The 26,148-nt window shown below is 49.1% G+C and overlaps 2 protein-coding genes across 2 annotated transcripts; both read left to right on the top strand.

Annotated features, from left to right (window-relative positions):
* Window positions 1-19,143: 19,143 nt before the first annotated feature.
* Window positions 19,144-22,012, top strand: LOC139050139 (uncharacterized). The gene is made up of 4 exons (XM_070526356.1): window positions 19,144-19,461; window positions 19,508-19,672; window positions 20,474-21,028; window positions 21,687-22,012. Exons 1-4 carry the CDS (start codon window positions 19,144-19,146, stop codon window positions 21,882-21,884), a joined length of 1,236 nt encoding a protein of 411 aa, XP_070382457.1. The 3' UTR covers window positions 21,885-22,012.
* On the top strand, window positions 21,904-24,503 carry LOC139050115 (uncharacterized). The gene is made up of 2 exons (XM_070526330.1): window positions 21,904-22,066; window positions 22,830-24,503. Exons 1-2 carry the CDS (start codon window positions 22,008-22,010, stop codon window positions 23,236-23,238), a joined length of 468 nt encoding a protein of 155 aa, XP_070382431.1. The 5' UTR covers window positions 21,904-22,007; the 3' UTR covers window positions 23,239-24,503.
* Window positions 24,504-26,148: the final 1,645 nt, after the last annotated feature.

Below are 26,148 nucleotides of genomic sequence, written 5' to 3'. Positions count from 1 at the left end.
TAGGTCCAGGATGCCATAGCCCTGTTTACGTTGCTTTCTTTTTAACGAGGCCAATACTTAACTCCGTGCAAGTCGAGAAGCAATTCAGAACGTATTTCTTCTAATTATAACTTACTACAATCAGCTTTTGCGGGCACTTTCGATATTTAAGAGGTAATACAACAACAACAACAACAACAACAACAACAACAACAACAGCCCGGCATTACTCGTGTCACTTTCGCTAGGTCATGATTATCAGATTTTGGGATAGCCGGCTCTAACCTAGCCCACCTTCTCATGTTTCTGCATACGTATTAAAACAAGGAAGATGAGAAAAAAAAAGGCCCAACGTTACCTTCTCATGTTTCTACATACGCAATAATAAAAAAATGGCGGTGGCTTAGCTAAGGTTAAACCCAGGATGCGAAGCATACTAGCCTTTATTTTAGTTGTTGAACCACTGTTTAGCCTGGTGAACTCGATATCTATCGCGCTATACAACTGGCCTCGACGAGAGCGTGCCGCTCTTTTATACAGCTGTTATGACGCCAGTGCCCTAGCGGGAGGAACGGGAGTTAGGCCGCAGCACCGGCTGTGCGACCGCAGGCGAGCGCAAGAGTTGAGCCCGGAAGGAAGGAAGGAAATCAACTTTATTCAGGTCCTGCAGGCCACGAGAGCTTTGGGCTCTCATGGAGTGGGCGTCTCCCACGACGGAACCGGGAGGTTGAGTTTCCTGGCGGCGTCATGGACCTGCTGGACGGCCCAGAGTTGGAGAGCGAGTTCTTCGCTCCGGATTGCCTCTTCAAACTTGCGCTTGTCCTGGTCGTAGTTTACGGGAGCTTGCGAGCACGGCCAGAGTAAATGATATACGTTAAGGGATGTATTGCAATTGGTGCAATGAGACTTGTCGTAGAGCTCAGGCATGTAATGGTGTAATCTGTTTTGAGTGGGGTATGTGTCTGTTTGTAGCATTCTGAGTGTAACCCCTTGAGCTCGAGTGAGCGTGCGGTGTGGCGTGCTATACTGTCTGCGTTGTAGGTAGTAGTGTTTAGTGATTTCATTGTATGTAGTGGGCGCGTCCTTATTCTCTGAGTGGTTGGGTGAAGCCGCGTGGTCTGTAAGCGCGTGCGCAGCCTCGTGTGCCGCCTCGTTAAGGTTCGGGACGTCGCCGATCTTTGGTCCTAAGTGTGCCGGGAACCAGTATATGAAGTGGTTCTTAATCTCTTTCTTTGAAACAATCCTGAGAGCCTGTGCGCAGACCGTGCCCTTTTGGAACGCTCTAATAGCGGCCATTGAGTCGCTGTAGATATGGGAAAGATTGTCGTCGGTGAGCCCAACAGCGATCGCAACCTGTTCGGCCTGTTCAGGCTTCCTTGCAATTACCGTGGCTGCATATCTCGTGGATCCACGGCCGTCCACAACCGCCACTGCGAAAGCTTTGTTTCCCGTGTATGCCGCCGCGTCCACAAAAGCTGAGCGTTCACGGTTCGCCAAGGCTTGGTTAAGAAGGAATTGTCCTCTCGCTTGTCGTCTGCCCCTGTTGTTTTCGGGGTGTACGTTTCTGGGTATAGGGCGGACCATGATCTTGGCGCGGATGTCCCGTGGGAGGTCCGCAAAGTCTTTTTCTATGTCTCCTTGTGCAAAGCCTAGCTTCTCTAGGATCGTGCGCCCCGGAGGCGTCGTCGAAAGCCTAGCAAGCTGGGCGCGCTGCTGGGCTTCGGCAATTTCTTCCAGGGTGTTGTGCATGCCCAGGTGCCCCAGCTTCTCGTTGCTGGTGCTGGTTGGAATGCCGAGGGCTTGCTTGGTGACCTTTCTGATTTGGGCATTCAGTCTGTCTCTTTCAGATCGTGTCCAATTGAGCATTGCCGCAATGTATGCGAAGTGACAGGTGACGAAAGCGTGTATAAGTTTGATGAGATTATGTTCCTTGAGGCCCCTGTGTCTATTGGCAATTCTTCTGATGAGCCCAATAGCGTTGTTGGTTTTGGTGATGAGCTTCTGAACCGTTGAGGCATTGACGTCTTTAGTCTCTACGATCATACCCAGGACTCTGATATTGTCGACGCACGGTATGGCGTGTCCCGCAGTGGTTCGTACGGTAATTTCTTGATTATAATCGAAGTCTGACGAGTATGGCCTGCGGCCCTTCTGCATGGGTCTGCGTACGGGCAGCTCCGACTTGGTAGGCGAGCATCTGAGTCCTGTGGGAATTAGAAATTCTTCTATGGTGTTCACTGCTTCTTGCAAGATGTCCTGCACCATGCCCGGGGTTCCTTTGGACACCCACATGGTGATGTCATCTGCGTATATGGTATGCTCGAGCCCGTGGATCTGCCCTAGTTTCTCAGCAAGTCCCGCCATGGCAAGGTTGAAAAGCATAGGGGAGATGACCGAGCCTTGAGGAGTGCCCCTGCTCCCCAGCGAGAGAGTCTCCGTGGAGAGGTCGGCAAATCGGAGCGTAGCCGTCCTGTTATCCAAGAATGACTTGACGTACGAGTGGAACCTAGCTCCGAGGTTGAGTTTAGAAATGGTGTCCACAATGTATTGGTGAGAGAGGTTGTCGAACGCTTTCTCTAGATCCAACCCAAGAATGGCCTTGGCGTTTCTAATGGGGTCATCAATGATTTGGTGCTTGATTAAAATCATGGTGTCTTGAGTTGATAGACCGGGTCTAAATCCGATGAGGGTGTGTGGTAATAGTCCCTTGGTATCGAGGAATCTGGAGATTCTGTTCTGAATGGCGTGTTCCGCCGCCTTACCCACGCACGACGTGAGTGATATGGGTCTGAGGTTCTCGACGCCCGAGGGCTTGTTGGGCTTTGGAATGAGAACCGTGGTGGCGTTCTTCCATTCCGGTGGGACCCTGCCGGAAGCCCAGACCTGATTGATTTGATCCGCTAGGAACCGGACGGAGTCTTCGTCCAAGTTACGAAGGGCCTTGTTACTAACACCGTCCGGACCTGGGGCCGATGTGCCATTCAAGTTTTGAAGGACGGTCCTGATTTCTTCCAGGGTGAAGGGTTCATCGAGGTCGGGGTTGTCAGCTCCCGTGTACGGGGAACCGGATGCCTCGGCCTCGTTTTCGTGGCTGCTCGAGAGTGGCATGTATCTTTCGGCAAGTCTTGCCATAAATTCCTGCTCGTTGCAGTTTTTGAGTTCACGTTTCGCAATCTTGTCAGCCGCCTTGGTCTGGGAGCTCCTGGTTTGACCTTTGTTAAGAAGGTGTTTGAGTAGGTTCCAACTTTTTCCATAGGTCACGCTGCCATCGGCCCTTGCACATACTTCGTCCCATTGTTGGTTGGAGAGTACTACACAGTGGTGCTCAATGTCCTTGTTCAGTAATGCAATCTTTTTCCTAAGTCTTCTATTGAGTCTCTGGGTACGCCATCTCTGCAGCATGGATCTTTTCGCTTCCAGCATGTGAGCGAGCTTAGCGTCCATGCCGATTGTCTGGACATCGGTTTCTATTTCCTTGGTCGCATTGCGGGCGTCCTCCTTTAGTTCTTGCGTCCACTGTTCTAGTGTAGCGGGCTTGTCGGCACGTTCCTTTCTTATCTTTCTAAACGCATCCCAATCCGTGTATCTCCACTTTCGTAGTGGTTTCAAAGCGATTGCTATTGACGTTTCCACAATGTAATGGTCGCTGCCGAGGTCGTCGCCGGTATTATGCCAGGTGGCCCCCTCGGTGTTGAGAATGAATGTGAGGTCTGGGGTGGTGTCCCTCGAGACCGAGTTGCCCATCCTGGTAGGGTAGAGCGCGGACGTGATAAGGTTGAGGCCCATCTCTTCCGCATCGGTGGCAAGATTTCTGCCTTTGGCGCTGGTGACGCTGTAGCCCCATTCTACGTTTGGGGCGTTGAAATCTCCGGCAATAATCAGTGGGTTGTCCCCGGCTTTGTCCCTGGCCTTCTTCAACAGTCTTCTGAAACTTTGCGTTCTGTGGTTCGGGCTGCTGTACATGTTCAGTGCTAGTATGCTCTTAGCCTTCTTGCCTTTGGGAAAGACTTCGATGAACAAGTGCTCGCATTTGCTGTCCGGATTACTTCTGTCAATTTCGGCCCACGCGAGCCTGTTACTGACAAACGTCGCTACGCCGCTGCAGGCTTTTGTTGGTGGAACGGCAATTGTTTCATATCCCGGAAGTGTTGGTGTGTCGGTGTTGGTCTCTTGAATGAGTATGATGTCCGGCTTGTCTGTAGTGTGTCTGATGTGCTGTTGCAAAACCGATTTCTTGTTGCGGAACCCGCGACAATTCCATTGCCAGATTAGAAGCTTGCCTTGATTGTTCGTTTGCGCTTGGTGCCTTTCGGCTGGCTCTCGCTTATTTGCCTTCTCCATTTTTACTTTCTACTATGGTTGCGGACTTTACCGCCATTTTGGGTGTGACGATATCGCTTGTGGCAGTGTTCCTTCTGACCATGGGGGAGACAGGGGAGTTGACCGGTGCCGTGGAGTGAGCAAAGACGGTCCTTTCGAGGCCCTCGATCCTGGCACCGAAGCCCTTCTCCATCACTTCTACCCTGCTCGTTAGGCCATCGACCGCCTCTACTAGTCTGTCGTGCCCCTTCTTTAGTGACTCGACATCGAATTGTAGTTGACCTAGGGTACTAAGGATCTTGTCCAATTTACCGTCTATGTCCTTGGCAGGCGTGTCGCATTCCGTGGTCTTGGCCTTGCGTTTCTTGGTGGCTGGTGTGCTCGCGGGTGGGCTTTGAATAGTCGTTTCTGATTCCGCTACGCTGGAGGGATTCGGACTGGGTGAAGTGTCCATGTGCACGTCCTGTGTCTGTGCAGTTGGTGAGCTAATTTGCGTTTTAAGCAATCTATTCTCGTTAGCCAGTTCTGTCATTGTGCGTCTGAGTTGAGCGTTTTCGTGCTCGAGTGCTTTGATTCTCTCTAAGATGTCTTTGTGAACATTATTCTCTGGCCGCGCTTGCAAGCTCAGCTGTGATTGGTCCCTCAGTGGCCCGGAGTTAGTGGGCAGCGTCCCTGCCGTTGCCGAGGCCTGGCATCCCGTTGTCGCCTTGACGCGCTGGGCCCAGCTGTCAGCTCCGGCCGCGGGTGCGAAGCGCACGCCCGAGGTGGAGCGGCCCCGGCTCCCGGGTGTGCGGGAGCGGCTCCTGCGACCTCTGCTGGCCGATCGGGATCCCGAGCTCCCTCTGGATCTGGAGCGTCCTCTGGGCTCGCGATGTCCGTCTGGATGCTGCGCCGCACCTGCGCCGTTCTGCCTTAAGAGACTCGTCGCTTTTTCTCGAAGTTTCTTGGACGCAATGGCTGCCTGCTTGTTCTCGATTCTTCGTTTGCGTACCACGTACGGGACCTGGTATCTGCTCTTGCATTCCTTGCTGGCCGTGGGGTGCCTCTCGCCGCACAGTGCGCAAGAGACTTCTTCACAAGCGTGATCTTCTCCGGGGTCTGGAATGCCGCAATCCCTGCAAGTCTGCTTCTCCGGTGTGGGGCATACGTCTGCTCGGTGCCCTAGTTTGCCGCAAGGCTGACATATGGCGATCTGCTTCCTGTAGAGCGAGCACTCTACCCATGCACATCCGTACATCACGTGGTTGGGAACTTTGTGTCCTTCGAAGACTACGATCACCGTCCCTGTTTCCCTAATGCGCTTCGCCGCCAGTGCGAGTGGGTTTCTCGGGTTGACGATGGACCTGGTTATCGATTCTTGCGTGTGGTGGAGCGGAATGTTGCGAATGACTCCCTTGCACGTGTCGTCCGGTGCAGTCTGGTAGGAGAAGGCCTCGTACGTCTGCCCGGCGATGGTGACGGTCTGAATTTTCAAATATCCATTGACGTTCTCGGGTAGCGGGGAACTCACGACCATGATGTTCTGTTTGAGGTTGGGGCAAATCGTGTCCCCGTCGCACTGCATCGGTTCGAGTCCGGCTGCTTCTTGAATGGCTTGCACAATTCCCACGTGTCCGGTTTTGGCGATGTTCAGTCCGCCGCGGATGCGAATTACTACTTTGGTCTCGTTTTGCGGGAGTAAGGGCATTCTACTTGCCTTGATGATTTCTTTACGGGCCGACATGGGCTACGGTGCTTTCGCTCTGGCGGCGGAGGCTGCCCCGTTGGCAGCCATGTTGAGGTTAGACTTAGGCTTGGTCGCTCTTCGTGAGGCGATGTCGCACCACCCATTCCTGACGGAAACCTCCGAGGGGTCGATTTCTCGGCCGGTCACTTCGTAATTCATTGTAGTGCCGTTGGCAAGGCTTGGGTAGATGTCTCTGTGCCGGTGGGAGCCCCGGCGTCCGTCCAAGCGACGAAATCGTCGGCGGGTACAGTGTTAGGGTTAGCCGACGTAGCGCCCGCTTCGGGCATAAAAGTCCTTGCGGTAGTGCACAAAATAAACTCACAGGGTCGAAAATGGTCTTGATGTGAAGCATATATCTTCATAAACGTGATGCCGGGTCTCAGCTCGTGCGCTCGCCTGCGGTCGCACAGATGGTACTGCGGTCTAACTCCCCCTCCTCCCGCTATACCAGGTTACCAATACCGCTATACCAGCGGTATAGCGGTATTGGTAGCGGTAGAGCGTATTTATTGGTTTGAAAATAAAGGAATCAGCAGAGTAACGCATGAGTTGTTTCTTCGTCTAGCCGAACCAAATATAGCCAAGCAACAGCAGTTGACCAGGATAAGCAGTGGTTCAACAACTAAAATAAAGGCTATTATGCTTCGCATCCTGGGCTTAACCTTAGCTAAGCCACAGCCATTTTTTTAGTCTTCGCTCCGTTCGCCTTTTATGCGCTGATCAACTGGCTGCACAGAACTGTGTTGATTTGCATTCTCTATAAGCGCCAAACGACAAAAGAAAGTTTTAGCGTGACTGTGGACGGTATTAGCAATTTGCGAAACACAGGATTACCCGGCACGTGGCGTGGTAGTAGGAACGATTTTAGCGCCGTCTTGCGGTCAAACTATAACTCAAGCAGAGAAAACAACTAATACTGTGGTAACCAATCAAACATAAACACATCCGTATAGCTGCTGGCGTGGAGTATCGGCGACGATATAACCGTTAACTTGCAGATTCTTAAATTTCTCTTTCGATAAGAACGCCCTTCCAACAACAACAACAACAACAACAACAACAACAACAACAACAACAACAACAACAACAACAACAACAACAACAACAACAACAACAACAACAACAACAACAACAACAACAACAACAACAACAACAACAACAACAACAAAGTCGCAGTTTCACCCGAAAGGCGAATCATCGATTGCAACAGCAAATTAGTGGACATCTAGCTATACGAAGCAATGATCTTAGTTTTATCGGCCGTAGAAACTTGTGAAGATAGGCACAATAAATAAATTAATAAGCATGGTTCTACACGCGCGCAAGCATACATGAACGGACCTCACTCGATAACCGCGGAAACTCACTGTCAAAACGCTGCGGTGAGGAAGCGCGGCAGCAGCGGTGAGCGAATTGACCTTCGTGCTTCGTGTCGCATCAACGCGAACTAATCCGCGAAAACACAGCGCACGGCCGGGCTGAAGTTTCCGACGCAGTAACGTGGTAATGGAAAACCATATCACAATAAAATTAGATACTGATAGTTCGTGTGTAGAGGACCTTTACGAAACCCTCGTAAGCACTGTCAAAATTTCTTGAAAAGAGCACGACAAAGTTGTCCGGCTTACGTAATCTGATGAACGCAACCCATAACACTTCGATAGCTTTAGTGTTTCTTTAGTGCGTGCACATGTGCGTGCGGGATGGCGGGCGTTCGCGTGCAGACTTACTGATTTGTAAACTGAGCGCTTGATATCGTTTGTAAACTTAGCAATTCTTGGTAATTTTAGCAAAAACTAAGAAGTAAAAAAAGTTTATTGCAGTCGCCAGATTTCCGCTTTGTCTTGAAAATGCAACAATTCATTCGCAGAGGTTTGGCCGTTGTCTAATGAGAAAATTTCAGCGTTCGACGTTTAGGAAAGAGACCCCCAATCAAAACGCCCTCTTATGTGTCGCTACCAAAAATTTCCGACTACACACCCACCGCGGCATTTCTCGAGCGACATCAGATGCCCATAACGTGCCTCCATTCCAGGATGTCGGGTCGCCGACCCATCCCTACATGCTCTCTGGCGGAGTTTCCAGTCCACCCTCCCGTCAAGAATCCCGCCTGCGCAACTTGACCGTCGCCGTGGTCGCCTTGGCGATCATATTCGCGACCGCCAGCCTGGTGACGCTGGCTCTTCGGCCGCGAAGCGTCAAGGGCTCGCCGACGTCCTGCGACACCCCGGGTTGCCAGGCCTTTGCCAACGCCTACGCGAAGAGCATCCGGCGCGACGTACCTCCCTGCACAGACTTCGCCGAGTTTGTTTGCGGTGGTCTCGCCGGCGAGAACGTCTCCGTCCGGCGGGAGGCTTACGAGGCGTTCCGCAACGACCTGGTGCTCCCCGCGCACAACGCGTCCCCCCTGTCGTACTTGGTGCTCAGCCGCGCGACACTATATTCATTCAAAGAGCTAATGCGATAGATCGCGTGAAGCTGCGCTGGTGGGGCTGGTGCTCCCACCAGAACCAACACTTGCAGCTTAACTGTGCATACAGTCGGTTTTGGATGGTCAGTTATTCTGCTGGCGAAAGGTCGAAATTGCGTCACCAAACGCTGCCAGATACAAATCTGAGAACAGTGCTTTTATTCACAAGCCTTTTATTGAGAACCTTTTATTTTCAAAAAACAGTGAACGGAAGCGTGCGACACTTCGACTTCGAAAAAGAACACAATTGTGCACACAACAAGGAGTCACAACACCAACAGGCGCCCGCCAGTATGCCATATAACTTCTTTATTCTTGTGAAAGGCTGACATTTTGAGGAAAAAGGAAGTGTCTACGAATTCAGGCGCAGCGGTAGAGATGTGTCAAGCATTCAAAAGTTTGGTAGGATTGCGTTTTTTCCGTATGCTTACTGAAGAAAACACGTTCCACGTCATAGCCTTCGCTAGTGTCTACTCCCGCACAAGGGATGTGACCCAATGTGTGCTCGCGGAGCCAGCTGTTCCAGTCATTCTGCTGTTAGCGAACATAGGGTAACTTGTGATGCAAAATTCCTCGTAACTACGAGCACTAAAATAAATGTCCCGCACACAGATGTTCAAATCATAAGAAAAGTGTTGCTTGTTACGCTTCGTTCTGGTAAAACAAGAAGCAAGTGAACGTTTCCTAACTGACAGATGTCTTTGGAAAATATGTGTAAATGTTACCGCCACTTTCGCGTTGCCTAAGATATGAGGATGCTAGTGTAGGATTAAAATGTTCAGCGTATACTCAACGGCACCATGCAAATACCACTTGCTGCGCTCGCCTGCTGGTGAGATGAAACACTTGAAATTTGTGCACGCGATTCACGTGCAAGATACCCAAGATACATGATGCAAGATACCCGCTATCTGGATATCTCTATTGTTCGCAGGCAGAAGAACATCATACTGGTGGGAGATTTTAATTCTCATCATGTGTCGTGAGGTTTCCGAACGGACACTTGTGGAAAACGCTTGTGGGACTGGGTCTCAACGAATAATTTCTCTTGCCTGAATTCGAGAGCACATACTTTCGTACGGGGTCAGTCGCGATCTGCCCTAGATCTTGCGTTCGCTACCTCGAGCATGTTTGTCACCTCCTGGAAGACTGTAGACCCCGGAACTAACAGCGATTACCTCCATAAAGTTTTTGAACTGCTTGCCCAATTGACTAGTTTACATAGTAATATGCGCACTTTTGTTAATTATGAAAATTTTTTAAATGCGTAAAAATCTGCTTTACACACTCAGGAGGGCATGGAGATGGATATTAAAGCAATGAGCCTATGTTCAATTCTAAAACAGTCATCAAAAAAAGCTCAGTTTATTGTGCAATCTACTGAGGGTGGATCATATTCTCCCTGGTGGAATTCGGACTGCGAGCGAGATTTTAGATGTAGAAAAGCTGCGTGGAAAAAGCTTTTATACAACCAAAGTCCTATTAATTGGGCTGCTTATACGTATATAGCTACCACATTTAAACGAACAGTCTCAAAGGCTAAGGAGGATTATGATTCCAAGCACTACACATACCTTTCGAAATCTTGCAATAAAAAGGCCCTGTGTAAATTTCTTCGATCTCGTAAAGTTATACCGGCGCCCGTGAATGTCGATTCTGTTGTTTTAACAAAACAAGAAGTATCGGAATCACTTGAAAAAATTGCTCAAGGACTTGCGGAACGTTTCGAACATAAATTTCCGTTAGGTCTACAGAAACCTCCCTTGGGAGAAGACTTTGAAACAGTAACAGCGACAGAGCTTTAAGGCATTATTAGTTCCTAAAGAATTATTAATATTAATATTAATTTAGAATTAATATTAGTTCCTAGAGGAATTACAACAGGAATGCTAAAAGTTTTACTTGATTAGGCGCCTCAGGAGCTCCTAAACATAATAAATTTCTCTCGCAAAAACGCATGGGTTCCAAGAGAGTGGAGAATAGCTAAAATTATTCCATAATTAAAGAAAAAATCAGCTGGACTTGACTTAGACAACATAAGACAGATTTCTCTTACTTCCAATGTCGTCAAATTAATAGAAAGAGTTCTTCACGGCCGTATAACAAATTGTAGGCAGGATGATACCCTTCTCAGTCCTTGCCAGATTGGATTTCGTCCCGGGCACTCCATATGGTGTGTCCATGTAGATTTAGAGAGCCGCAATAAAGTAGCTCGCCGCAAACGAGAGTACGCAGCTTTGGTGACGCTTGATGTATCAAAAGCATACGACTCTGTAGAACATGGTATTCTATTCGATGAACTTCAGTCTACGAATATTCCTAAATATATAACCGCTTGGATCTATGAATTTATAAGAGATAGAGAGTTTTATTGTTACCAACACAGTATTTCCACTTCCAAACACAAGCAGACAAGAGGTGTACCACAGGGTTCCGTTCTTTCCCCTATGTTATTTAACATTTTGCTAAGCACCATTCCTTTGACTCCGGAAGTACAGTCGCCCAAATCTTTAACTGGTGTGCGGGAGAAGCGACTTTTCCGTGCGTCAGCGCCGTTTGACGGGGCGAGGCTGGAAACAGTCTGAGGCTAAGCGCATGCGGACAAAGCGCGCTCAGCTGGGCCCATCGTCTACTAGGCTGTTTCCAGCCTCGCCGCGTCAAACGGCGCTGACGCACGGAAAAGTCGCCGCTCCCGCACACCAGTTAAAGATTTGGGCGACTGTACGTGTTTATGTTTATGCGGACGATATCGCATTTTTTACGTCCGCAAATAATATACATTCAGTACAACAGTCATTGCAGAATTACTTAGGAATGCTGGAGACAAGGCTAGAGGGGATATCTATGTCGTTAAATATTAGCAAAAGTGCGGTATTAGTATTCCCATTAACTGTACAGGTACATATATCTTTACAATACCGACAGGAAATCATTCCCCAAGTTGACGAAGTCAAGTACCTGGGTGTCATCTACGATGGCAAACTCACCTGGCGCAGTCACGTTGAATATATTAAAACAAAGGCTGAACGAGCCATAGCTATGCTCCGCCGACTCAGCCACCGACGCTCTGGACTACGCAGATATATCTTGCTGATGATCTATAATATGTATAGTTGGCCCATATTAGAATTCGGCTGCGTAATATTTTCTGGTGGTCCCGCCTACAATATTAAACCTCTGATACTCTTAGAAAGAGAAGCTCTACGGTCATGCCTTGGGCTACCTAGATTTGTTGCCAACGTTGTTTTTTATCAGGAAGCTCATATACCCACCCTAGATTGCAGATTCCGCATACTTACGGTTCAGACATTTTAAAAAATTTATGACTATTTAAAAAGGCGTACGCAATTTATATTTATCACTGAACCATCTGAGTTTTTCCAAGTATCGTGGTCAAGATTCCACAGTCCTCAGGTAATATTCGCACAAGACGAGTTAAAAAATTGGATGTGTCCCTACGCCATGTTTACCATTCAAATGATGCCTTACCAGACCTCAAAATTCAGTCCGATGACATATTTCCAAATCATGCTGAACTATTACCAAAGCGAGATTTAATTAATATCTTAAACGGCCACCTACACCAGCTAACCACTGACAATGTAATAGCTACGGATGCTTCTGTGTGCAATGAGAAGGCAGGAGTGGGGATCTTCTCTGAATCTCTTCAGTGGTCTTACTCCCTTCGCCTTCCCGACTTCACACCTGTATTTCAGGCGGAATCATTAGCGATCATATTAGCATTACGAAAACGGCCCCGAAATGACCCATTAGCTGTTATTGTGACCGACTCGCTATCTCTATGCACAGCACTAGCTGCATCTTTAAATTCAGCAATTCAAACAACATTTTGTTCGATGGTGCCTCCGTACTTACGAAAAGTCCGTTTGCTTTGGGTACCGGGACATCATGGGTTGCACTTGAATGAAATGGCTGATTCACTCGCACGAGCTTCCCTGAATGGTCCTATCATATCTATTTTGCCGACATCAGCTTATGTCACCGCGGCTAGGTACAGAAATTTCACTATATCTCAAAACTCTGCAATGTCCATTCTTGCACCGTCTTCTGATTTCCACCATCTTAGCTTCCCATGGAATACTAATTGGTGTCCTACAAGGAAATTGGAAGTTTCTTTTACAAAATTGAGAGGTCGCATTACTCTAAAATTTTACTTACACAGGTCTGGTCTCGCTATGTCCCCTCTATGTTCTTTTTGCAGTGCACCTGAAACTATCGAACATTACTTTCTCTCGTGCCGCCGCTTTCTAAGACGAAGAAAACTATTAGAATACTCATTTACCAAACTTGAACTCTCGCTAACCTCGCCAACCATTCTTTCTTTCGGGGCGACTTCACTGGGATCCAGCCACAGGGATGCTTTTCTGGAAGTTTACAATTTTATTAGAGACACAAAAAGAGTACCTTGCTGAATTTCTAAAATTATCCATCATTCAAATTATTTCATTTCTTTACGTTTGCTTATTTTATCGGAATTCCTAACAACATTTATTACCCTTCTAAATTACAGTACTATCGTCCCACGGTCCACTATAAAAATCTAGTTTCTCTCTACTTCTAACCATACGGAAAAGCGCCTGCATCTTGGCCAATCCCCCATAGTGGGTACGCGCCACTGTCTGGGACACAAGACAAGAGCACCGACATTTTCTTGTAACCAGTGAAAGAATAGAATAAAGCTGAGTTGCACAGTAGCAGTGCAAATAGAGTGGACAAACTACAAGCCATGCACGCACAAAAACTGGAATGTAAGTATCCGGAACAGTACCTGGGGCATGCACTTGCTTTACGTATAGTAGGAACGTTTGCTGCGTTTCTTGCCAAAACGTGTCGTAAGAGGGCCATATCACATGAGTTCACTGCGCACTCTTCAAACGGTTGCACGTTTTGTGGTGTCCATTTGTGCCAGAACGATAACAGTCATCTGGGTGGCTTGCGTTTCCTTTCTTGAAAACTCGGCCCTTGCCACTATCTTGTCGAGAATGCTGTGTCACAACGAGCAAGGAAACGCTAGGCAAGACAGATGACGATTATTATTGTGGGGCAAGATAAGTCCCAAAGAACGCAATGTTTTTGAAGAGTGCAGTCAGGGTGTAGTCTTGGCGTAGACAATTGGCGCGAATTGACAACAGCAAAGTGCGAGTGTGGATGTTTCAATGCCCGCCGCCGACAGCCTATCCACACTAACGCGGAGACAGTGTTGCCCAATCTAGCTCCAGTTTGTGGTCAGTGGAGGGTTTCAAGTAAACGTCCAGGAAATGTCTGGATGCAATCTTGTGCAGTGATGTCAACACACGTCATCTTCCAGGAAAGTCAAGGTAATAATCAGAAAGTAGATGGCGTATCTTGCTTTCAGCAACGGTCTTTCCTTTTGACTCGGACTTTTTTTACTCCACAGACGCTTCGCTGCGCAATCTGCGCAATGCTCGCGATGGGTGGACGAAGAACATTGATAAGCACTGCGAACGTCGCGCCACTAAAATTTCAATCACGAGAACGACACAGTTGAAGACCTGCAGAACTGCGTACTGCAAGAAGAATCCGACCAGGTCAAATTCAACACCGTCAGGTATATCACCCTCATTGCATTCGGGATAGTCTTCGTTTATCAGGCGGCCCTCTTGAATGGCGTGAAAAAATCTTCGCAAGGGCCGGTACAGTGCCAGTGATTTATGCATTGGGAAACCACTTAGCAGGACCTTGTAATGTTCTTTGAAGAGTCGTACTTCGGGAACTTGATGTCGCAAATAGCAAGGTTCTTCAAACATGTGGTAACAGACACGCTCAGGACTCAGAGCACAACGAAGGCAGTCGATGAAATCGCGCTTGACCAAGTCATCGTGGCGTTTGAACGCCGTTTGTAACTTGGATAGAAGTGAGACTTCCGTCGAAATGTTAAGTTGCAGGTCACCGTACATGGTCGTGCGGAAGGCACAGCAAGGAGCGACTTCGTGACCGTCGAGGGCATCTTCGAGCTTTCGAAGCGTATCGATCCGGTTTCCAGGCTGCTTAAGCGTTACTTTAGATGTGAGCTCACTGCGGAAATACGGGGAAAGCGGTAGAATCGCCATGAACCACACATAGAGTGCTATTCCAGCTATGGCACGTCGCGAAACTCTGCTTGGCTGTGAGACAGCGGTTGCCAGGACCGCTGCCAGTAGTAGCATAACCGTGTCGGCGATGCTCCGAAACGATAGACGCTCACTGTTCTCCGCTTTGGCTAGCACAACTGCAACTAACAAGAGAAGTGAAACGACCGATGAGAAAAGTCGCCAGGAACTGTAGACCACTTCGGAGAGCGTGACGACGCGGTGGTCATTGAGTCGTGAATAGAACGTTGCGTGGGTGACAAATATAGTCGGAAAGTCCACATCCACAGCATCAGATTCGTGCAGTTTGACCGCAAAGAAGAGAATGTCCCATTTGTTAGCAACAGTGCCTTTCTTCACAGTCATGTAAGTTGTAACTTTATCAACTAATTTAGCGATGACTGACACGTTCGCTTCACGCAGGAACCAAAGAAAGCGTTGGAGAGAGGGATGCATGCATGAATGTCCAACGATGCCATAATAGAAGCCCTTAAGACAGGCCACTGTCAATCGCTGCCCAGAAATATGTTTTAAACTGGGGTTCTCTATCTTCAACTTTAAGCGTACTTCTCCTTCAGAGGGATTATGGCTTACGGATGATGTCAGAGGCCATGCAATGCGTGTCACTTGTGTGCCGTTCAGTGTCAGGAGACCGACAACCTGACATGGGAAGAGTGTGGGCAATGAATTTCTCACATATGCCTGGGTTTCATAGTGGAATCTTACGAACAGCCACGTGAAGCAGATATTTCTAACCCCGACCGAGTGAAAAAGCGCTGACACATGTTCGAGGTGAGCGCTGGGATCGGCAACGACCACTATAGTTCGTTTGCCTTGAAATTTGTTCTTCTGGAGGTAGGAGAGCAGCCCTCTGTTCGGAACGTGCCACGTGGTTACCGTCCCGTCGAACAGGTGCGAGAACATGGTGTGTGTTGCGTTCCATGGTTGCTTGAAGGAGACTAGGATAATGTCGGCTTTTTTCGTCGACAGAGATGACAGCTTCGCAGTTCCGTGTTTCTCCACGGTTGGCTTACAGGCTACTTCCGGCCAGAATTGAAGCGTTACGAGAACTATTGCGGTCATCGTCACTGCGCTCAGCGCCATGTTGCCACGATAGTGTTGTGGACTTTGGACCGAGAAAGATGCACAGGGTGTTGCTTTCTGCACTGTGTGAAAAGGGTCTGTGGGAACAGTCACTTCAGAAAATCTAAGAGGATTGACTTCAGATGTGGCATTCGATAGATTTTGCTCCGGTGCCTGGTTTTTGCGAAGGCTGTAGAAGAATCATCCTATCCGAGGTGTCCTGTTGTAGTCGACGTCAGTGGAAGCATCCTCAGAGTGCTTAGTGACGTTGCTACAAGAAAAGCGGTTCCGTCGTCCTCCGTCACCCCAGTCATACGTAGATTCGTATGGGAACGGCATGTGCATGAAGCACGTCACATACGCATCTTGTCTTCGGCACTCTTTCGCGTGGAATTCTGTAATGCAGTATAGGTGATTGCCAAGGCAGAGACGCTGCGTCAATACCAGTCGGCGTTTGTGCTAGACCAATAGCCGCAATAACCTATGCGCAGTAGCGAGCTGCGGTACCTTCAAGTCTACGCCACGTCGTTTCACGCATATTCTATTCAAGTCTACATGAAATTGCATTATCACAGCATGGCGTGTCAAGTACGTCGAGCACAAGAAAAGCAGGACCAGAAGCGACAAGCGTGCAGCCTGACGGTGACAAAAGCATGTTGTCTCAAACTTCTAAAGCAATCTGGTTCGTGTATACGTGATCAGGTACACAGAGAAGTTGGGCACAGAGGTTGGGCGTATGATACGGCCGGCATGCAAGCTCAGCACTCGTCCACTTCTTTCCAAGGGTCTTCGTGATATTTTCCCTGCAAGTAATAAAGGACGTAGTTGCGCACAGAATATGTCGTTTGGGGACAAATTGATCTTTGGGGCGTACATATGCACAAGGAATATATCAATTTTCTACGCTCCGAGCAGTTGACTTTCTGTGTGGTAAGTGCAAGAGGCACTGCGTAGTGCAGGTTGCTACGGGTGCAGGCAAAGTGCGTTGCGTCACTCGAAATTGAGAGTGATGGTTACGAAGGACTCCAGAGAACCCGTGAGATTAGCAGCGGTGAGGAAGCCGTGTGAGGGGGGCGCGCGCCCATGGAGAAGGAGTGGTGGTATCGGCAACGACACAGGCTGACAGGCCGGTAAAAAAATGAGTTGAATGAATAGAACGCAGTTGTAGGAGTAGAGCGTCACCACATGTCGATCGAATATTAACCATTTCTTTTTATTTCAACGTACTGGAACCCGAGAGGGCTGTTGAGAAGCGTGTAGAGAGTGCAAGGTTGTGCCGGGTGTCTCACCTAACTGCAACTGATCGTTAAAGACAGATGGGTCGTTTCAAACGAACAAAAAGAAATTGTTCACAGTCGCATTGAGAGGCCACCAGTAATTTTCTGTTGGTTACATTCAGATAGATAAACACAGTCAATTTACTAACTCTATAACTACCCATCTAGTGGACAAAATGTCGGTTGAGAAGTTATGAAGAGTCACAAGAAATATCGAAATGGGATTTCATCGAGATACAGAAGTGTGTGGATTTTTTTAGCTGAGAGAAAAAGCCGCGAAGCATCAAAAATACCACGTGATTACGCGCCCACCCACCAGTAAAGCAGCCATTCTAAACAGGTTCACTGGGAAACCGTACGAAATGAGCAATAAGGTGTAGAGTTATCACTCCACCTTTTGAGACAGCGCGTCACCTTGGTATTGGTAAGGAATGATTTCCGATAGCCCTTGGCGCGTCATAGAAACAGTGCGTCATGGAAAATTTGCTGTCAGTGACCGTTCTAGGTTAAAAACCGAGTCCCGAAAGATAGAAAGAGTTCGGCGCAGTTTCTCTCGGTCTTTGTTTTTTTCCGGCAAGCGAAAACGCTGAACAATGTGAAACGCCGGCAACACCAACAAGCCGTTCACGTCACGTCGCAGGCGTTCCAAACGCTCCGAAGACGCTCGGAAGACAAGAGCAAGTGAACGGAGCCGTCGCAGCACCGCAGTGGGCGCCGCAAAAGCGTAGCGGCGTCCAAGCCAGCCCCGACTGCGCCTCCACCGGACCCCGCGGCCTTCATGGGCCAAACCAAGGCGTCCGCGAACCATATGGTCGACGCCGCTGCCGGGGAAGTGAGCGGCCTTTTTTTTTAGTCTTCGCTCCATTCGCCTTTTATGCGCTGACCAACTGGCTGCACAGAACTGTGTTGATTTTGCATTCTCTATAAGCTCCAAACGACAAAAGAAAGTTTCAGCTTGACTGTGAACGGCATTAGCAATTTGGGAAACACAGGATTACCCGGCACGTGGCGTGGTAGTAGGAATGATTTTAGCGCCGTCTTGCGGTCAAACTATAACTCAAGCAGACAAAACAACTAATATTGTGGTAACCAACTAAACATAAACACATCCGTATAGCTGCTGGCGTGGAGTATCGGCTACGATATAACCGTTAACTTGCAGATTCCTAAATTTCTTTTTCGATAAGAACGCCCATGCTACAACAACAACAACAACAACAACAACAACAACAACAACAACAACAACAACAACAACAACAACAACAACAACAACAGCAACAACAACAACAACGACAACAAAGTCGCAGTTTCACCCGAAAGGCGAATCATCGATTGCAACAGCAAATTAGTGGACATCTAGCTATACGAAGCGATGATCTTAGTTTTATCGGCCGTGAAACTAGTAAACATAGGTACAATAAATAAATTAACAAGCATGGTGCTACACGCGCACAAGCACACATGAACACATATCACTCGATGACCGCGGAAACTCACTGTTAAAACACTGCGGTGAGGAAGCGCGGCAGCAGCGGCGAGCGCATTGACCTTCGTGCTGCGTGTCGCATCAACGCGAACTAATCCGCGAAAACACAGCGCACGGCCGGGCTGAAGTTTCCGACGCAGTAATGTGGTAATGGAAAATGATATCACAATTATGATAGTTCGTGTGTAGAGGACCTTTACGAAACCCTCGTAAGCACTGTCAAAATTTCTTGAAAAGAGCACGACAAAGTTGTCCGGCTAACGTGCTCTGATGGACGCAACCCATAACACTTCGATAGCTTTAGTGTTTCTTTAGTGCGTGCACATGTGCGTGCGGGATAGCGGGCGTTCGGCTGCAGACTTACTGATTTGTAAACTGAGCGCTTCATAACGTTTGTAAACATAACAATTTTTGGTAATTTTAGCAAAAACTAAGAAGTAAAAAAATTATTCTTGCTGTCGCCAAATTTCCCCTTTGTCTTCAAAATGCAACAATTCATTCGCATAGGCCGTTGTCTAATGAGAAAATTTCAGCGTTCGACGTTTAGGAAAGAGACCCCCAATTAAAGCGCCCTCTTATGAGTCGCTACCGAAAGTTTCCGACTAAACACCCACCGCGGCATTTCTCGAGCGACGTAAGATGCCCATAACCTGCCTCCATTCCAGGATGTCGGGTCGCCGACCCATCCCGGCATGCTCTCTGGCGGAGTTTCCAGTCCACCCTCCCGTGAAGAATCCCGCCTGCGCAACTTGACCGTCGCCGTGGTCGCCTTGGCGATCATATTCGCGAGCGCCAGCCTGGTGACGCTGGCTCCTTGGCCGCGAAGCGCCAAGAGCTCGCCGACGTCCTGCGACACCCCGGGTTGCCAGGCCTTTGCCAACACCAACGCGAAGAGCATCCGGCGCGACGTACCTCCCTGCACAGACTTCGCCGAGTTTGTTTGCGGAGGTCTCGCCGGCGAGAACGTCTCCGTCCGGCGGGAGGCTTACGAGGCGTTCCGCAACGACCTGGTGCTCCCCCGCGCACAACGCGTCCCTCCTGTCATACGATTCGCAGAACACCCTCCAGAAGGCGTGGGTCTTCTACAAGAACTGCGAAGACGTGGTCGCGGCGGATGTCGACAACACCAAGACCCTGCTCGGCATGATGACGGAAGCACGGCTCGACTGGCCGGCGAGGAACGCTCGCCCGGATGCCGTGTACAGCATTCTGTACTTGCAGGTAACGTGCGCTTTTATCCGGCGACGCGCAGGTAAGACAAGAGAGGATCAGGGAGTAGTGCTCATTTGTCCGACATGGCCGTACAAGTAACGCCTTGCCGATCCCAGCTTCTAACATCGTGTATGTGCCGCTAAACATCGGTGTTAAACGAACACTCGTTGAAGCAACATTTGGAAAGAGGTGGGTACACGATAAGTAACTTGCAAGAAAAAGCACAGGTAGGGTACATAAAGCTTAACAAGCTCACGCAGGCTTGGTGTCTCTTTTTTCTCCCACACAGTTCGAAGTGTGGTGATAGATGCGATGATGAGGATGATCATTTATTGACATACCCTTTGAAACGGGCGGTCACAAATAGCCTCCTTGAGTTACTCGGACATGCTATACAGCTTTTGATTCTAACATTTTTGCACATACCTGCGTAATCTCCCTTAGGTGGATATCTGGGCAAAGTCAGAAGTGTGTGGGGAATATACTTAGGTGCTTTGTGCACGTTTATATCAAGAATATATACGTCTTCCCTCTTAGGTTAAGTTAGGTAAATGATGATCAGAGAAGTCGGTTAAGAAAAGACGGACTTACCAGAGAATACGCTTAGAACTTGCCACACAAATCGCCATCTTTGGAGGAGCAGAAATCAAGCAACACACTTTACGCGAACATGTTGAATGTGCGCTTACAATATAACATCGATCGTTTCTACAGGGCAAACTGGCCTGGCCGGCGCCGCTCGAGTACACGATCGAGAACGTCGGCATTGGCGATCTCCACGTCACCTACTAACCTTCAACGGACGTGGAGAAATACGCGGGCGACCGAAGGCGGAGGCTGGACCGGAGGGCGGACCACGATGCCTTCTTCAACGACCTGGCGAAGGTCTTCCGCAAAGGAAAGAAGAGTGTCGCCGTCGTCGACGACTTCGAGGGGACGATGCTGCTGGAAGAGGCGCACATCGAGGCCATCGTCGGCCGAGCCGGCGTTGGCTCGGGCGTGGCGGAAGCCGTGGTGTCGGACTCCGGCGACGGCTCGGCAGAGCGCTGGCGCCTCTCGCTCGCGGAGGTGTTTTCCGAGCGAGCCCTTTCGGGCAGCACGAGGGTCGCCTTCTTGGCCACCGACCCAGGGCGGTTCGAGCGCCTCCTCAAGCTCGTCGCGTCCAACGAGTCGAACGCGGTGCTCCTGCTCGGATGGCGCGCCGCCCAGGAGGCGTCCCAGTACGGCAACTGCGCGCTGGCCCTCGGCTACTACCGCACCGAGGAGCGGCCCCTGAAGAGCTACGTGGTGCACTGCTTCGACCTCTGCTCGGATCTCATGGGCCAGGCGTCAATCAAGCACTACGTGGCCAGGCACTTCACCAAGGTGCTTCTTCCCCACGGACGCTTTCTTTTTTTTACGTGCACGTTACGTGGTACGGATGAGAATAAGAAGCTACGAAGGGTATAGTTGTTTTCAGTCACACTCGTACGAATAAGCGGACAATGAAACCAGTGAAAACGCCAGGGAAATTATTTATTTAGAGACACTAGGGGAGGGATGTAAAACCAAATAGAACGGGACAAAAAGATAACTTGTCGCAAGTGGGAGCCTGCGACAATTAACTTCCGGGCGATTTGCCGCTTTATATAGGCACTTTATTGGCGGGTTTCCTTCGTGCTTGAAAAAAAAAACTTTTATGCAGCACGTATTGAACAACAGAAAGTGGTAGCCGGAATTTTTGGTGTTGCTCTACAATGTTCTCATTTACGCGTTTCATACTGTTCATTGAGTCAATATATTTGAGAGGCTGAATAATTAAGACTATTTATGTAATTAGGCGACATGAAGAAAATTAGCATCTCCAAGCGACGGAAAATAACATTACCTTGGTTCTGACTAGCTACTTTCCCGCTCTGCAAGTCCTCCCCGCCGCCCCCCGATTCGTCTTTGCTACAGATAATGCCTTACATGTGATCTTCGACATACGCATTGCACTGGGTCACTGTGTAAAAAAGCTTCTTCTTGAATTCTCTCGCTGCAGGCCATGCGCGACGACGTGACCCACATCGCTCAATTGATCCGGCGCACCTTCATCGAGAAGCTCACCAACAGCGTCTACGACTGGCAAAACCTGTCGGTGTTCTACAGCCTGCTGGACAGCTTGATATCGCCGTCGCTGAACGCCCAGTTCTTCCAACTGCCAACCCTGGGCGCGAGCTTCCCCGAAAACCTGCGCTAGGTCAAGGTACTCCTGCAGGACAAGCCGGACGTCGCCGTGGCCCTGTACGCACACCACTCAGAGCTCTACAGCCGGAGTGCCTACTACTTCCGCAAGCACAAGGACCGCTCGGTGGCCTATGCGATGCTGCAGCTGGTGCTCAACTTTCCCTACTACGAGTCGGACACCCCGCTGGCAGTCAGGTCTGTACGCCTTGCGATACTTGGCTGCCGGCATAACTGGAACGATAACCGTAGTCTATGATCTGCCCAGCACGATCTCTACAAGTTACTTTGTAAACGAGGCGTCGTTTTTATGCGTTGCATATTGCAATCACTCGTTTCAGCCCTTGGGCGCGGCCGGGCAGCCACCATTGACTTTTAGCGCAACCACGTGACGTGACGTCACGACAGCCGCAGGAAAATCTGGGCCCCAACTCGCGCAATATGCAACGCATTGTTGGCTTAACCAAGCTAAGCCTGGCCATTTTTTGTATGCAAACACAAAATGAACTAGAACGTCTATGCAGTTGTCCGCAAAGTTCGGGAATTAATATGTCGAAACTGGTGTCATCCTGGGAATTCGTTCCAAGTGGATCCACCTTGCGAACTCCACGGCTAGAGTTTGCATATTAGAATGTGGGGCACAAGGTATTTAGTTAAATTCTTAATTAGCAAATTTTTGTTATATAGTCGATTATATATTTCAAATTCTTGTGCAAGTAGTGTCCGCCGCCTCGAGTATAGGCCACCTCATGAACTATAATTGGGTATCTTCCATAGGTAACCTTTAAATGTTTTTTAAAATGTACGCTGAAACACCCGGTGAACCATACATCAATGTATTTCTCTCGCATTTACCGCTAACTGGCTAATGAGCTTTTTTCAATGCTTCGTCAAATGCTCCTTTTCATAAGCAGTGTCACGTGAGATGTTTGAGACCCTCAAACGGTCTTATGGGGTGCAGGTGCGGTTCCCTGGGCACGTCTCTGGGCTCACTCACTGCCGAGATCTTCTTCGCCGAGGCCCAGAAGATGGCCACTCCACCGGCGATCCTCGCTTTCCTCGAGTGCGCCGCCCAGAACGGCGGAAGCTCGGTCGCGGTCCCAATGGCCGGCATCCACATGGCGTACAGGGTGTTTCTGGAGCAAATGCGAGAGGCGACCGGCATCGAGAAGCAGCTGCCCCTGGCCGGTCTGGAGGACCTGAGCCCGGGACAGTTGTTCTTCTTTGCCACCTTGTACCACCACTGCGGCTCGACCGAATTGACCAAGGGCAACAAGATGCTCAGACTGCTCAGCGGCTTCAGCGAGGCCTACGCCTGCGGCAAGGAGAGTCCGATGCAAGCAGTGGTGTTCTGCAACCAGCTGGAGTGACGGGACGACGGCTGCGCTTGTAGGACAACGGCAGAATGTGCTCGGAAGCTTTTCCCCAGTTTTCTATTTGGTTTCCCATCACTTCTTTGGAAGTCTTGTGGCAGTGTTGATTTGTACTTTAGCCTCCGTTTCGAAAGATTTGTGTCTTGGTGTTGTATAACTTTTACGACAACCAACGTTATCGAACTTGTATTAAGGGGTGTTAATTCCTTCTGTAGATAGCGTTGCAAATTTTTTAGCACTGGTCGCTAGCTCCAGGCGCGTCGATGCGATTTGCTAAATTAAGCGCACTTTCGGTCGACGCGAGCCACCGCTATGCTTGTGCCAAGTTGCAGACTGCCACAGTGGTCGAGCTTTGCGGGGTACACACGTAAATCTTAATGTGCGTCAGGATGTGCGTCAGGATGTGCGCAGAAATACTGCACAGGTTCAACTTTTGATAATCAGTTCCAGTGCGTCGCAGATACCACTACTGGCTCACGGGTCTGTGGAAATGGTGTCCCGACACTATTAGCTGGACACACGAGCTGTGTGAATAGGATGATTTGAATGAGTACCAGATGTCCTTTTTTTATTATACTTGTTTTTGCGGTGACTTGGCCTGCTGTGGTGAAGGCTACCAGACTGTCAAGTTTGTGCGTTGCGCGTCTATTTTCGTGATGCTTCTGTTTTTGTGGGTCTAGTGGTGCCTGTCACTGGGATCTAAACATACGCGTGCTTGCTTTGCAAATTTCAAAACACTACAGGCATTTTCGACTACACATGGTGTATCGACGCAAACGTAGCCGATGTCCTTGCTTTGTTCCTTCGCAGACGCTGCCTGTCACTTGAGAGCGTAGAACTGTCAGCTCTTTAAGCAACGCAATACGGTGTGCTTGGGAGATTACTGGAATGCGTATTTCTTGCCCGGGGCCATAGATGAGGGTGACGGTGGTGGATATGCTCCGGGGCAGTTGCCACGTCACACTGCAAGAATGTGTAACAGACGTGCAGATCGTGTGGCCGTTTATGCTGCAGCATAGGGTAACGAATGCATGTTTCCCTCTATGCGCGACCTCCTGACCGAAGCATGCCTTGTGATAGTTTAACAGCCAACTGAGACATAAAGCGCATCAATTATGCTGTTTCTGCCCTACAGATTGCCTCCTCAAAGCCGTCTGCATCGACAGCGACAATTCTCACTGACCTATTACTCCACTGGCTGCGGCAAAATAATGAAATCTGCAGAAAAATGTGGTTGTGTATTCTTTTGGAAAAAGGAACCCTATTCACAACATTATCCGACCATTTTGCATAACTTGTATCCAACAAGAGCGCAGTCTTGAACAAGTAAAAAGATACGCGCTAAATGAATTTGATAGGAATGTTAGGTAGGGTTAACAGTTGTCGCAAGCAGCAAAGAAAAGCTCGATCGAAATTGGGAGGAGTGCTGCGCTTCACTATTCGGCTCCGAAACAATTGTTGTTAAGACGTTCGCCGCCATTACGGGTTACTAGGTCATTGCAGTTCCTTCTTGGTTCGTTCTTCTGGTCGGGCAGTGCAGAACTGGTCTGTTGTGCGGCGCTTGCCCAAGCACGCTATCGCGGTGGGTTCGCGTCCCCATCCGTGTCTGCCCGCTGCCGCCTGCTTGCTCTGCGATTTCTGCTCCGCCTGTTGCAACGTGATCAGTGTCCCGCGCGTAAGCTCGCCTGCTATTTCCTTGGCACAAAGCTTCGGTACATGCTACCGGGCGTACACCTAAATGGTAGACCACAAGTGTTAAACGCACCTGCATATTACTCTACAGCCGCGGCACTTTATTGCCACGTACAACAGGTATGCCCTGATGTAGACATTCTCGAAAACCTTATTGTAGATATTATGTCAGCCATACTGCTCCCTCTAGTTCCCCCAGCGCTCCATGCACGCCCCAATATTCTGTCGTGGGGTGGGATAACGGCGTCATTTCTGCCTGGCCACCTACGCGACTTCACGTGGCGTCTAGGGTGGCAAGTGCATCCAACACGCGCGTGGCAGACTAGAGCGGAGGGGTATAGTCCCATCTTCGTTGTGTCACAATTGCCCCCTTCAAGAATGTAACAAGTACGTGCTGCTGCAATGCGCTGTTGCTAGAGTATTTTGGAGGACCGAGCATGCTGGTTTGCGTGGCCTTAGAGTTAACCGCTTTATTACATATGGTCGCTGCTCACGTCTCGGCTTTGCACGACTTTTATTTGCTGTGGGGGCCTTTTGTCTGTGGCGTAACCGGTGCGAGGCAATTGCAGCTGGACATCGTCGCTGCGCTCTGTTTCCACTGCTGGTGAGGCCCTACTTTGAGCTACTGTCGTTTCTGTCAGAGGAGTTGTTCTTTCTTGGGGAAGAGGAGTCCCCTCGACAGTGGATATGCCATTTCCTGTCAGTGGCTTATGGACGCGTATGGCTTAATTTTCGAGCAGCCTGGTTTTTGCAGCCAGGCCATCAAAAGTATTCACTGAATATACATGTATGTGGGTGCGCGTGATTTCTCTGTACTCTCATATGCATGATCATCTTTGTATATAGACCTCTCATAGCTTCGCTACAAAGCTATGTAAAGTCACATCATCATTCTACATAACTATTGCGTACACTGTATATACTGAACATCATTTTGTGTAAAGTAACAATTAGTTTATGTGGAACTGTGCGTTTCTTTGGCTCTGTGTAGCTATATGTTAGTGAGTGTGAACACGGACACTTCTTTCAAAACGTGCCATGTATACAATGCTTGGTACTTTGTGTATGTTATCGTCCTAGTGGAATTGTGCTTCGATTATACCTTTGTGCCTTTATGCCATTATGCCTTTGACAAGACGTCGTTTTCGTGCGGCAAATTTAAATTCAACAATCGTGGGTGTTCTGCGTGCCGAAACCACGATGTGATTTCGGGGG

This window comes from Dermacentor albipictus, chromosome 9, assembly GCF_038994185.2.
Source record: "Dermacentor albipictus isolate Rhodes 1998 colony chromosome 9, USDA_Dalb.pri_finalv2, whole genome shotgun sequence".
NCBI lineage: Eukaryota > Metazoa > Arthropoda > Arachnida > Ixodida > Ixodidae > Dermacentor > Dermacentor albipictus.
Note: the sequence above shows the minus strand (reverse complement) of the source record. Positions and strands in the feature narration are given on the sequence as shown.